We start from the raw sequence: 10891 nt of genomic DNA, 5'->3' as shown, positions 1-10891 counted from the left end.
AAAGCCATGTATTATTTTGTACGTCTCTATTAGATCTCCCCTTAATCTTCTAAACTCCAACGAATACAATCCCAGTATCCTCAGCCGTTCCTCATATGCTAGACCTGTCATTCCAGGGATCATCCGTGTGAATCTCCGCTGGACACGTTCCAGTGCCAGTATGTCCTTCCTGAGGTGTGGGGACCAAAACTGGACACAGTACTCCAAATGGGGCCTAACCAGAGCTTTATAAAGTCTTAGTAGTACATCTCTGCTTTTATATTCCAACCCTCTTGAGATAAGAGACAACATTGCATTCGCTTTCTTAATCACAGACTCAACCTGCATGTTTACCTTTAGAGAATCCTCGACTAGCACTCCCAGATCCCTTTGTGCTTTGGCTTTATTAAGTTTCTCACCATTTAGAAAGTAGTCCATTCCTATATTCTTTTTGCCAAAGTGCAAGACCTCGCACTTGCTCACGTTAAATTCCATCAGCCATTTCCTGGACCACTCTCCCAACCTTGCTGTTCTCATAAATCTCTCTGTCTCAGGTTGTCCGTAGTGATATTAACATCCAGGTAATTAGTGTTAAGTGGCTTTTTTTTCTGTTTCAAGGGGCATTATATTTAAAACAAACATTTTTTTTAATTTATGTATTCCTTTGTATGATCATCAGACATCCCAAACACTTCCTTGCAAAGGAAATACTTCTGAAGTGAAGTCAGAGACAATTAGGAATGGGCAACAAATCTTGCCTTTACCAAAAAGCGTTAAAAAAAATGTAGAAATGCAATTAATTTGTATCCAAACAAGGAAGCAAGAATCAATACTGGCCAAGACACTGGGGTACCTCCTCTACTCTTCCTCAGATGAATGCCATAGAATATAACAGGGCAAAAAATGTTTTGGTTTAATGCATCATTTGAAAGAAAGCACCTCCAACAGCGCAACATTCCCTCAGTAATGCACTAGAATGTCTGCCTGATATTATCTCAAGTTAAATATAAATTCTGTGTATCAGGGCATTAGGAGACTGGAACAGGCTCATGGTAATGCCATAGATCTGCTTCCTAAAAAGTGTAAGTTGCACAGCATGGGGCCGATTCAGGTTGACTGAAGATCAATCGATAGATAAGATGAAATTCAATTAAATTGATAACATGAGACACAGTAGAGATAGGCTTTCAACAATCTATCAGTTATATTAAAGCAGATATATCTCAAATTGCCATGTATTTAATACTGATATGCAACAAAACAGAATTCCAAAGAAGTCTTAGCTTAAAAACAGTTCTTGATCCTGCCTTCTCATTGACCAATCTGCCTTCAAACCCAAACATTGAATGTAGCATGAAACTGCACAACAAAAGTGACTCCATAATCTTTGAAGTCCAGAGCATGATTGCTACTAATTGGACTGAAACCTTCACATAACATCCAATTAAGACTAATCCTTTCGCCACTTACGTCCTGCTTTTCCAGGAGTCAATGAATACTAAGACTGAGGACAATTTTTGGTGGGTTATGATATTGAATCTGTTGTCACAATTGAATCCCACTAGGTCTATTGAATCAAATTGCTTTTTAGTCTTCATGGCTTTGTACCATTTTGAAGATATTGGACCTTGAATGCCCAATTACACAACTGGCATGTGTTCTTGATTGTAGTTGAATGAAAAATGAGTGAACAATGAAGACATTGTTCATGATTATCTGTTAGATGAAATATGATTACCCATTTATTTAATGTTGGTGCAGATCTTTCAACAATTTATTCAAGTGTTCCAATATTCCAGATGAAACATCCAGATGAGAGGTCAATTTTTCTGTGCAAGTCAAACATAACACTTATACTAGTTAACAACTGAAACTGAAACTCTTGGTCTAACTTGAAGCTTTTGATCGAGTTTTCACTCTTACCACCTTAAGGGAGTAGTCGCCACCTTTGAAAGGGACCCATACCACTCCATTTTCTATTTCATATGGCATGTTGTTACGGGGATCATACAGTCCCCCATTGTAATAAATTCCATTTAGATTAGCCGATTGACAACTGTTGTACCACCAACCTCCTCCATAAAATTCTGCACAGTTCTCCTCCCATTTATCATTATCTCTGTCATAAGTACTAAATTTCATGCTTGCATGGGAGGTATGTTCACTATCCAGAGATATTCCTGATATTAATGCATCCCCAGCATTTCCTCCATAGTCAGCAATGTTCAGCCTATAGCTATCTGATTCAGATCCCACAGTTACAGTGTATTCAGCAAACACCTCATTCCCCGACCAGTCCTCTAGCTCTACACGAAAGATGCTTTCCTTCTGTGTCAGTAAATGGAGGACTTCATTTCCCAGCCAAATATCTCCATGGCCTTGATCATCAATGCTACCAAACCCTTGTTTGTACTCAGCCCAAGATCGGTTAAAGTGAACTGATCCATCCATTCGCTGCTGAACCAATACCCAACCACCCAGTCCAGTGCTCTGATCACAGTAAACTGTCACTACGCCAGCAGAGCCAGTAGGTTTTATCTTGAATAAACCATCTTCATCACCAAATGCATGCTTTTGTATGATGTCATTGCAATCTGAAAACAAATGTTAAAATGCATGTTAAATTGGACATATTGAAAGTAGTTGAACAGCAGTTTGAGTTGGACACAAATAAATAAGCCATTGTTAAACATATATTCCCTGTAATCTGGTTGTCAGCATCACAAAACACACTTTCCAGAAGGCTTTTTAGATATTTTTAAACAATTAAATTCCATACTCAACAGACATTTATATACCTTATACCTTATCAGCTTATGAATTTTTTTTTACTGTGTTTGCAAAACAAGTTACAGTCATCAATCAGGATTGCCTATCCATGAACAATGTATAACACAGTTCATTGATTTGATCTGCATAGTGATCCGTGGGGAAAAAAGGCAACAAATTTTAACTTAAGTTATAATTAATCATACCTTTGCCAATGTAGTCTTCAATCTTCCGTACTTTAAAGCTAGGGGCATGCAAATTCGGAAATTCCTCTCCAATTTCATCATCAAAAGATGAGTTTGAATCCAAAGTAACTTGGGTGGTATTGGAGACTTTTGAAAAACCCTTAGAATCCTTTGTATTGGTGGACTGATGGCCACAGCTACCATTAACAGATTCAGTATGAGGTGCATTGTCTTTGGAACTTGTCACCTCTTCAGTTGAAGCGCAGGTATGTCTTCTGTTGTTAGTTGTTATAGAATTGTTAAAATGCCCTAAAGTTGAATAATTGAGGAAATCACTAGAACGGTTGGCCTTTTTTTGAGTTAAATTAACAAAAGAGCCCTTACTTCTTTGCTGCAATGATATTTTTTTTAAATTTATTTGTCCTGAATTGAGGAATGACAAATAAGAAAAAGCACCTTGATTGACTGTCTGTATGTCATTATGTTTGGTGAAAGTTTGATTTATGACAATTTTAGAACCAGATACGGAGTGGTTTGTTTTTGTGGCATAAGAACTATATGAAGAGGTTGATTTGGCTGAAACATTTGTGAAAAGTGGCTCTTCAATTCTGTTATCAAGGCTATCATACTTTAGGGATGTATAGGTTTTCTCTGTGCTATTTAGTCCATGGGTTAAGGGCACAATGCTACCCTTCATGCTAGTTGTATGAGTGTCTACACCTTTGATAGTGGATATAATGTTTGGAGTCATTGGCGTAGAAGTTAAGAATGAATCTTTGTAAAAGTCAGGATCTAGATGTGAAGTTGCATGTGGTACATCATTCTCTATGGTAATTAACCTAGTGTGGACATCCTCCCAGAACCTAGGATATTCATGATCAATATCAAATTTGAAACTAGTTCCTTTCTTAGATTTCTTCATCAAATTCATTTTCAGCTTATGTATTGGCTTGACATCCACAATCCTGTCCAGTTTTATGCCTGTCATTGATTGAAGCAATTTCTCCATTTGGGCATTGCTCTCTTTGTTGACTTCGTAAACAACTGCTGTCGCACAAGACCCTTTGCAAGATTGTGTCTTGATGTCAATGTCAACCTAACAAGAAGAAAGAATATTCAAATCAAGCAACACTAATTATTAATGGGAAGAATGAGAGTTTCTATTTTACTCCTTGCATCCTCAAAGCTTTATAGCCACGGAATTCCCAAAGAGCAACTTGATAGTGAAAGGAATAGTGAAAGAGATAACCTGGGCAGCACGGTGGCTCAGTGGTTAGCACTGCTGCCTCGCAGCACCAGAGACCCAGGTTTGATTCTTGCCTCAGGCAACTGTCTATGTGGAGTTTGCACATTCTCCCTGTATCTGTTTGGGTTTCCTCCCACAATCCAAAGAGTTGCAGGTCAGGTGAATTGGCCATGCTAAATTGCCCATAGTGCAAGATGCATTAGTTAGGGGTAAATCTAGGGTAGGGGAATGGGTCTGGGTGTGTTACTCTTTGGAGGGTTGATGTGGACTTGTTGGGCTGAAAGTCCTGTTTCCATACTGTAGGGATTCTAATCAAGGATTCTCTTGGATGAATTACATTACTGAGTCATTATTGAAGGCCTACAAAAATCAGCAGCGTATCAATCAGCTGTTTAAAGGAAAACATGGACTGACTTTAAGATTATTGAGTGAAATTATTCTTTGACAGTAATACAAAAAAAAGTTGGTAGTGAATTGGTCACCCATTTTACACAATGCCCACTGATTTTTCCCATTAACTGGCCTCAAGAATAAAGAGACAGTGGATGCAAAATTAATTGTAAGCAGCACGAAACAGACAGCCAAAGGAAGGCCTTTACACGGAGACTTGTGAGACAATGGAATTCACTTCCAAGGTTAGTGATTGAAACAGAAGCATGTTTACATTGGGTGAATTGGGGATGAAGGGAATGTGGACCAAGAGATATTGAGAACAGGGTGGGGAAATGTAATTGACAATTAGATAATTATTATTATAAATTATTGGATCAAATGGCCCATTTTGTCATTTTAATCTTTGGCCCTGCTTTTCACAGAACAAGAGTGATTCTGCATAGCAGAAAGGACTCAAATCTGGGATTCATATTCTCTTTCCAGAACCCCCAATTTTCACTGGTGATGATTTTAACACCCATTCCGGACAGCTCCATTGCAAATGATACACCTCTGAGCACTGTGCAGATTTAATGGAATTCGGCCATATTTACAGGGTTAGATTAGGTTAGATTCCCAACTGTATGGAAACAGGCCATTTGGCCCAACAAGTCCACACTGACCCTCCAAAGAGCAACCCACCCAGACCCATTCCCCCACCCTATTTTTACCCCTGACTAATGCTAAATTGTGTATTGTGTTAAGTGCATGACCAATTCACCTGACCTGCACATCCTTTGGACTGTGGGAGGGAACTGGAGCACCTAGAGGAAACCCACTCAGACACGTGGAGAACATGTAAACTCCACACAGTCAGTCGCCCAAGGCAGGAATCAAACCTGGGTCCCTGGCGGTGTGAGGCAGCAGTGCTAATCACTGAGTCACAATGCCATCCTTATGAGTTATGGTTCAATGTCTCTCAGAGCAGCTATGAACCAGAGTCTAGGTTTGGGAACCTTCTGAAAGTTTATGTCATGTTTCTTACCTTCCACCTTATAGCTTATGTCAGTTCAATGGCAACTCCTTCCCATCACCCATACCCATGGAACCTTATAGTTCACATGCCAATACTATAACACATGGCCCACCCACTCCCATGCCCTTAAACAGCATTATGACGCTTGATTGAAAACACAGACTCTTATAATAGGATAATGTGAATAAGTCTGTCTGTACAGGTCCAAAAGAACTGTTGACTTTGACATCTCTGAGGTAATAATTTGTTTTGTCTATAATCTGTTCTATCATTGTCTCAATGTCAATTTGCATAAGATTAAGAGGTGTCAGGTGCTTAAAGTTTCTAGATAGATAGATAGATAGAACAGTACAGCACAGAACAGGCCCTTCAGCCCACGATGTTGTGCCCACGGATCCTCATGTATGCACCCTCAAATTTCTGTGACCATATGTATGTCAAGGAGTCTCTTAAATGTCCCCAATGACCCTGCCTCCACAACTGCTGCTGGCAACGCATTCCATGCTCTGTTATTGATACTTCAAAGGTTGGTTTTTTTGACACATTTGTCAATCACTATTGTTGGAAAACCACTTTTTCTCGAGATCGTTACTTTTTTGAAAGTTGCTTTCACTCATTCCAGTGTAACTATGATTGATGAATTGGCTCATCATATAATGCACATTGGGAAGTTAGCATGGGGAATATAAGGGTGTGTGATGGAGGCATGAATTGGCATTGAGTTGGCATGAGTGCATAGAGTGCCTAGTGGATGTGATGGGGCAAGAACTGTAGTGCCTAAGATGTAACCAAACACCTGGCCAAAGTCTCAGAGAATCAAGGCAAATTGTGAAAGGGATAATAACCATGCTACCCCAGTACTCAGCAGCTTTCATTGCTACTTCAGGTCTGTTTCTGGGTGTAGTGGGCCTGCCTCTATCCTGCACCCATGTGGTTGGACTGAAACAGGGTGCAAAAGAGCCTATATACTAAGATGATATTTCTACACAGTTGGGAAATTTCCTAAATCGAGCTACCTGTCTTGGCAGTCAACATCTAAACATTTACGCCTTTCTATGTCTTCCTTAACTAAAATGAAATCCTTGAAACCCAGTTCCAAAAACATCTTATGAAAATAAAAATGTATTTCATGGTCCTTGGTCCAAACATATTAATCAAATGATGGGGTATTATCTATGTTCATTGATAACATATATTACACACAGTTAATTATAATCTGTTATATTTTGTGCCATTTACATGTGGGAGAAGTGTAAGATTTGCAAGAAGACCATAGAGGTTTTGAATGTTTAAAGATCAGAGCTGACGTTATTGTTTGACAAGTTAGATCTCATACTGAACTCTGACTTGATGGATTTTCTTTTTACTTTGATGACTGCTAAATAAGAGCCCATGGTGTTATGAACAAGGTTCTGGCATGAATAGAATGGTTGGCTGACTGGCAGAAGGCAGAGAGTGGACATAAAGGGGTCTTTTTCAGGATGGCAGCCATTGATTAATGAAGTTCTTCAGGGCTCCTGGTGGGACCACAAATGTTTGGCTTATATGTTAAAGTTATGGACAAAGGAAATGAAGACATTGTTGCTAAGTTTGCAAATGGCACAAGGATAGGTGGAGAGACAGATAGTGTTGAGGAGACAGGGATGCTGCAGAAGGACTTGAACAGGATAGGAGAATGGACAAAGAAGTGGCATCTTATTGTTATAAAGTTGGTGGGGCCAGGTTAAATGAGTCACTCAAAATAGAGCGCATGGAATATAATGTGGGGAAGTGATAAGTCATGTAGCTTTGGAAGAAAACATAGAAGCACAGATTATTTTTAAATATTGAGATGGGAAGATGTTTATATTCAGAGGGATCTTGGTATTGTTATACATAAGGCATAGAAAGCTAACACATAGGTACAAAAAACTAAGATAGAAAACAACATTTTCCTTTGTTATCAAAATTATTATTTATTATTCACTTATTACCAATGATTCAATGAAAAAATCCCATCGTCACCTTCGTAGGGCAACTATTGGATGATTAGCAATAAATATTGTTCGGTCAGGGTCACTAAATGTTGAGAACCAATTAACAAGTGGCTGCCAGTTTTAAGGAAATTTTCTCCCTGGATGGATTTCAACACTGCCAAAGCAATTCAATGTTCAGAAAAACTGGAAGTTTGAACAGAAATTGTGACAAGGATTTTTGAAAATCCCATTCAATCAATTCTGCCAGGTATGATGTTAATGATGAAGAAAGAATCCTCAGTATTCTTATATAACCGACAGACTTTCATACCTGCAACTTTCAAAATGAAAAACTTACACTGTCAAAATAAGTAATAAATAGACTGCAGCGGTTCAAGAAAACAGCTCACCACTACCCTCTCAAAGGCAAGTAGGGACAGGTAATAAGTATTGGCCCAGCCAACAATGCCCACACCCCACAAATGTGTGAAAAAAATCCTTACCTCCAGTCTTAAGACAACCTTGAATTGTTCTAATATGTTATTTTTTAGTCGTTTTAACCTGAGATTTTGATCTTTAGTTTTGTTCTGCAAGATGGTAAGTCTGGAATTCAGATAATCCACCAACTGATAATAAGTGTCCCCAAGTCCTAAAAAAATGACAAACAAATTCTTGTAGCTGGATTTTCATAGAGTTCTGCATGTGTATATTTAAAATAAATTAATAGTTTGAACAAAATCCAAATGAACTTTGAAGTTGCATTTCTTGAATTGAAATTGAATGGGACTGGAATTATGAGGGGAAATCCTCAAAGAATGTGCTATTGTGATCATTTGAGTTTGTCAATCAATTTTAATTCATGTGGAGATTAAAGCTGAAATCTTTAAGAAATATGAGCAGAGGAACCACTCACCACCCATACTGCTCAGAGTCTGTCTGATTCTGTTGACAGCTTCAGTCACAGTAATATAAGTGTTCCTAAATGCTGTGGAATACATGTCTAACATTCGTTGAAGCTCTTGGATCCTGTTATCATTTTGTTGATTCTCAGTCTTGATTAATCCCTGCATTCTGCACCCAGATGGACATTTAGAGCCCTATTGAATTAAGGCAAAATTGTAACATATTTTAGCTATTTGTGATATATAATTTCTCAAAAAAAAGAAATGACAACTGTATCACTTACCCAGTCACCATACGTACAAATCTGCCATTTCTTTTCTGGACACTGTGTAGGTTTAAATTGGTCACCACTTTGAGGATCTCGTGGCTCAAAGGAGGACTGGGACTGAATCTTCAATCATAATAAATAAAAAGGGCATTGTTTTCATATTCAACACTGATTTGCAAACATTGACATGGTATGTTCTCTTGAACAATGGGAGCTTATGTGTGAAAATAAAATGCACTCATCAATAACAGATGCCATTGCTTTACTAAACTTACAATCATGATCAGACAACATTTATGGCTTTGCATAATAAAATGTAGGATATTCTTCTAAACATTGGAGATATTTTCATGTTTTCACTGTTCAAAACAAGCATTTAAAAGAACCTATTTAATTACAGACAGAACTATGGTGGGATATACTTCCATCGGGCAAATTTACAGAAACAAGGGGAGCTTACATCTTCTTTGACTAGGTGTCAATAGAGTGGAGCTTATCACTTGCCTGCTGTTCCTTCAAAAATTTCATAATTTCAAAATATGAGCATTAAATATATATCTTATGATTTCATGCTAGTTTGGAGTGAAGTAGCTTGAAGTTATACTAACCGGCAACCACCTGCCAACTATACTGAGTTAAAAAACCAAGGTGCATGGCACAAGGAAATAGACTCCATGATGAATAATTTATAATATTAGGAAATAGCAGGTGAGAGTGTCCACTTCCTCCTCTCTGATCTTCTGAAGAAGCTTCAGCCTACCACCTTGGCTTTGTACCAGAGTGGAGTTATAATGCATTTGGAACCAAGTCAGATTGTTACGAGATGACCTTCGGTTTTTGTCCCTACCTCAGGATACTTGATATTTCTATGGAACCTCGCTTCCATGTTCTACCACAATTTTCACATCAGCAGACACCCCAAACTACATTGTATGTGTGGAAATAGCTGTATAACTGAAACCTTAGCAACACATTGGATAATAATTGCATATGTTTTAAGCTCTCTTCACTGGAGATGATAATAATGACATAAGATATGACAATAACTTTTAATTAAATATTTTGTTTTCCATGGAGATAATGTCATTACACTCAAATAACAAGAAAATGTTTTCCTTCAAAAGTTGATTCTTACACTTTCCAAACCTACATCCTGTTGCAAATGCCAATCACAAGGACCAACCTACAAAGGAATATAGCACCCCATTTCACTTCATTACATTCACCTAATTCAATACAGATTAACAGCGAACATGTTTCAAAAAGAGCAGTACTTCTGAACTGTTGCAGTTCACAACTACTTTCTAAATTTGCTACTAAGGAGTCATTAGGTTGGCCTACACCCAAGATATAAATCAGAGCCCATGGACCTTCATAATGTTTCCTCTGTCTATGATTTAATCATAAGGAAAACTTACCCAATCAACTAACATGAAGCATACAAACAAACCAAAAGCTTGTTCAGCTCTCATCTTTCTAGCTCTGCAGCAAGGCTTTGAGGAAATGTCACTTTTCTCTCCCTTACCAAATTTCAAACCTACAAAATCAGAATCAGTCAGTGTTAGTGGGAAGCCTGTTTACCTGAATTGTGGAGAACCTGTTGATCATTTACCACCCATGCCTTTCTGACATTCTTGGTTTTTACTGATGTTTGTTGACACACCAAAGGTCAATAGATGCTAAAGTCTGTGAAACCTTTAAGCAAATACAACATGGAATTTATGTGGCAACTCCACAATGCTTTTAATATAGATGCCTCCACATCAAGTGTAGGTAATAGCAGAGTGGTATTGTTTCTGAATGTATAAACCAGACATCAATGTAATGTTCTGGGAAATTGGACTTGAAATCCATCATGTGCAATTTTAATTGACAATAATTTGTAAGTAATAAAACAAATAATGACCATGAATTGGTCGAGCAGCAGAAGAAATATACTCCAAAATGATCTATAAATTAAAGTTCCAGTACAGCTACAGCACTGACATCTATCCAACAATGTGGAAAATTACAAATTAAAATTACTCTTGATCATCAGTAAAATGATAGAAGGTGTTATCATCTGTACTATCAAGGAGCACTAGCTGAGCAATAGCCTGCTGATTGATGCTCAGATTGGGTCACTCCAGGACCACTCAACAAAAAGAGCTGAGGTGAGATGAAAGTGACAGCCCTTTT

General features: G+C 38.0%; 1 protein-coding gene across 1 annotated transcript; it reads right to left on the bottom strand.

Annotated features, from left to right (window-relative positions):
- Nucleotides 1-964: 964 nt before the first annotated feature.
- LOC140483227 (fibrinogen alpha chain-like) lies at nt 965-10256 on the bottom strand. The gene is made up of 6 exons (XM_072581354.1): nt 10132-10256; nt 8729-8836; nt 8456-8639; nt 8046-8191; nt 2955-4029; nt 965-2573 (listed from the first exon to the last, which is right to left on the bottom strand). Exons 1-6 carry the CDS (start codon nt 10183-10185, stop codon nt 1867-1869), a joined length of 2274 nt encoding a protein of 757 aa, XP_072437455.1. The 5' UTR covers nt 10186-10256; the 3' UTR covers nt 965-1866.
- Nucleotides 10257-10891: the final 635 nt, after the last annotated feature.

This window comes from Chiloscyllium punctatum, chromosome 1, assembly GCF_047496795.1.
Source record: "Chiloscyllium punctatum isolate Juve2018m chromosome 1, sChiPun1.3, whole genome shotgun sequence".
Taxonomy (NCBI): domain Eukaryota; kingdom Metazoa; phylum Chordata; class Chondrichthyes; order Orectolobiformes; family Hemiscylliidae; genus Chiloscyllium; species Chiloscyllium punctatum.
The sequence above is the reverse complement of the archived record's forward strand: the minus strand, read 5'-3'. Positions and strand labels throughout refer to the sequence as shown.

Excerpts from the sequence above, each read along its gene's own strand:
- LOC140483227 (XM_072581354.1), bottom strand. The coding sequence starts at position 10,185 with ATGAGAGCTGAACAAGCTTTTGGTTTGTTTGTATGCTTCATGTTAGTT. Across the intron at positions 8,640-8,728 it reads TTTGTACGTATGGTGACTGG|GGCTCTAAATGTCCATCTGG; the intron begins GTAAGTGATACA and ends TTAATTCAATAG. Across the intron at positions 4,030-8,045 it reads AGGTTGTCTTAAGACTGGAG|GTTGACATTGACATCAAGAC; the intron begins GTAAGGATTTTT and ends TCTTCTTGTTAG.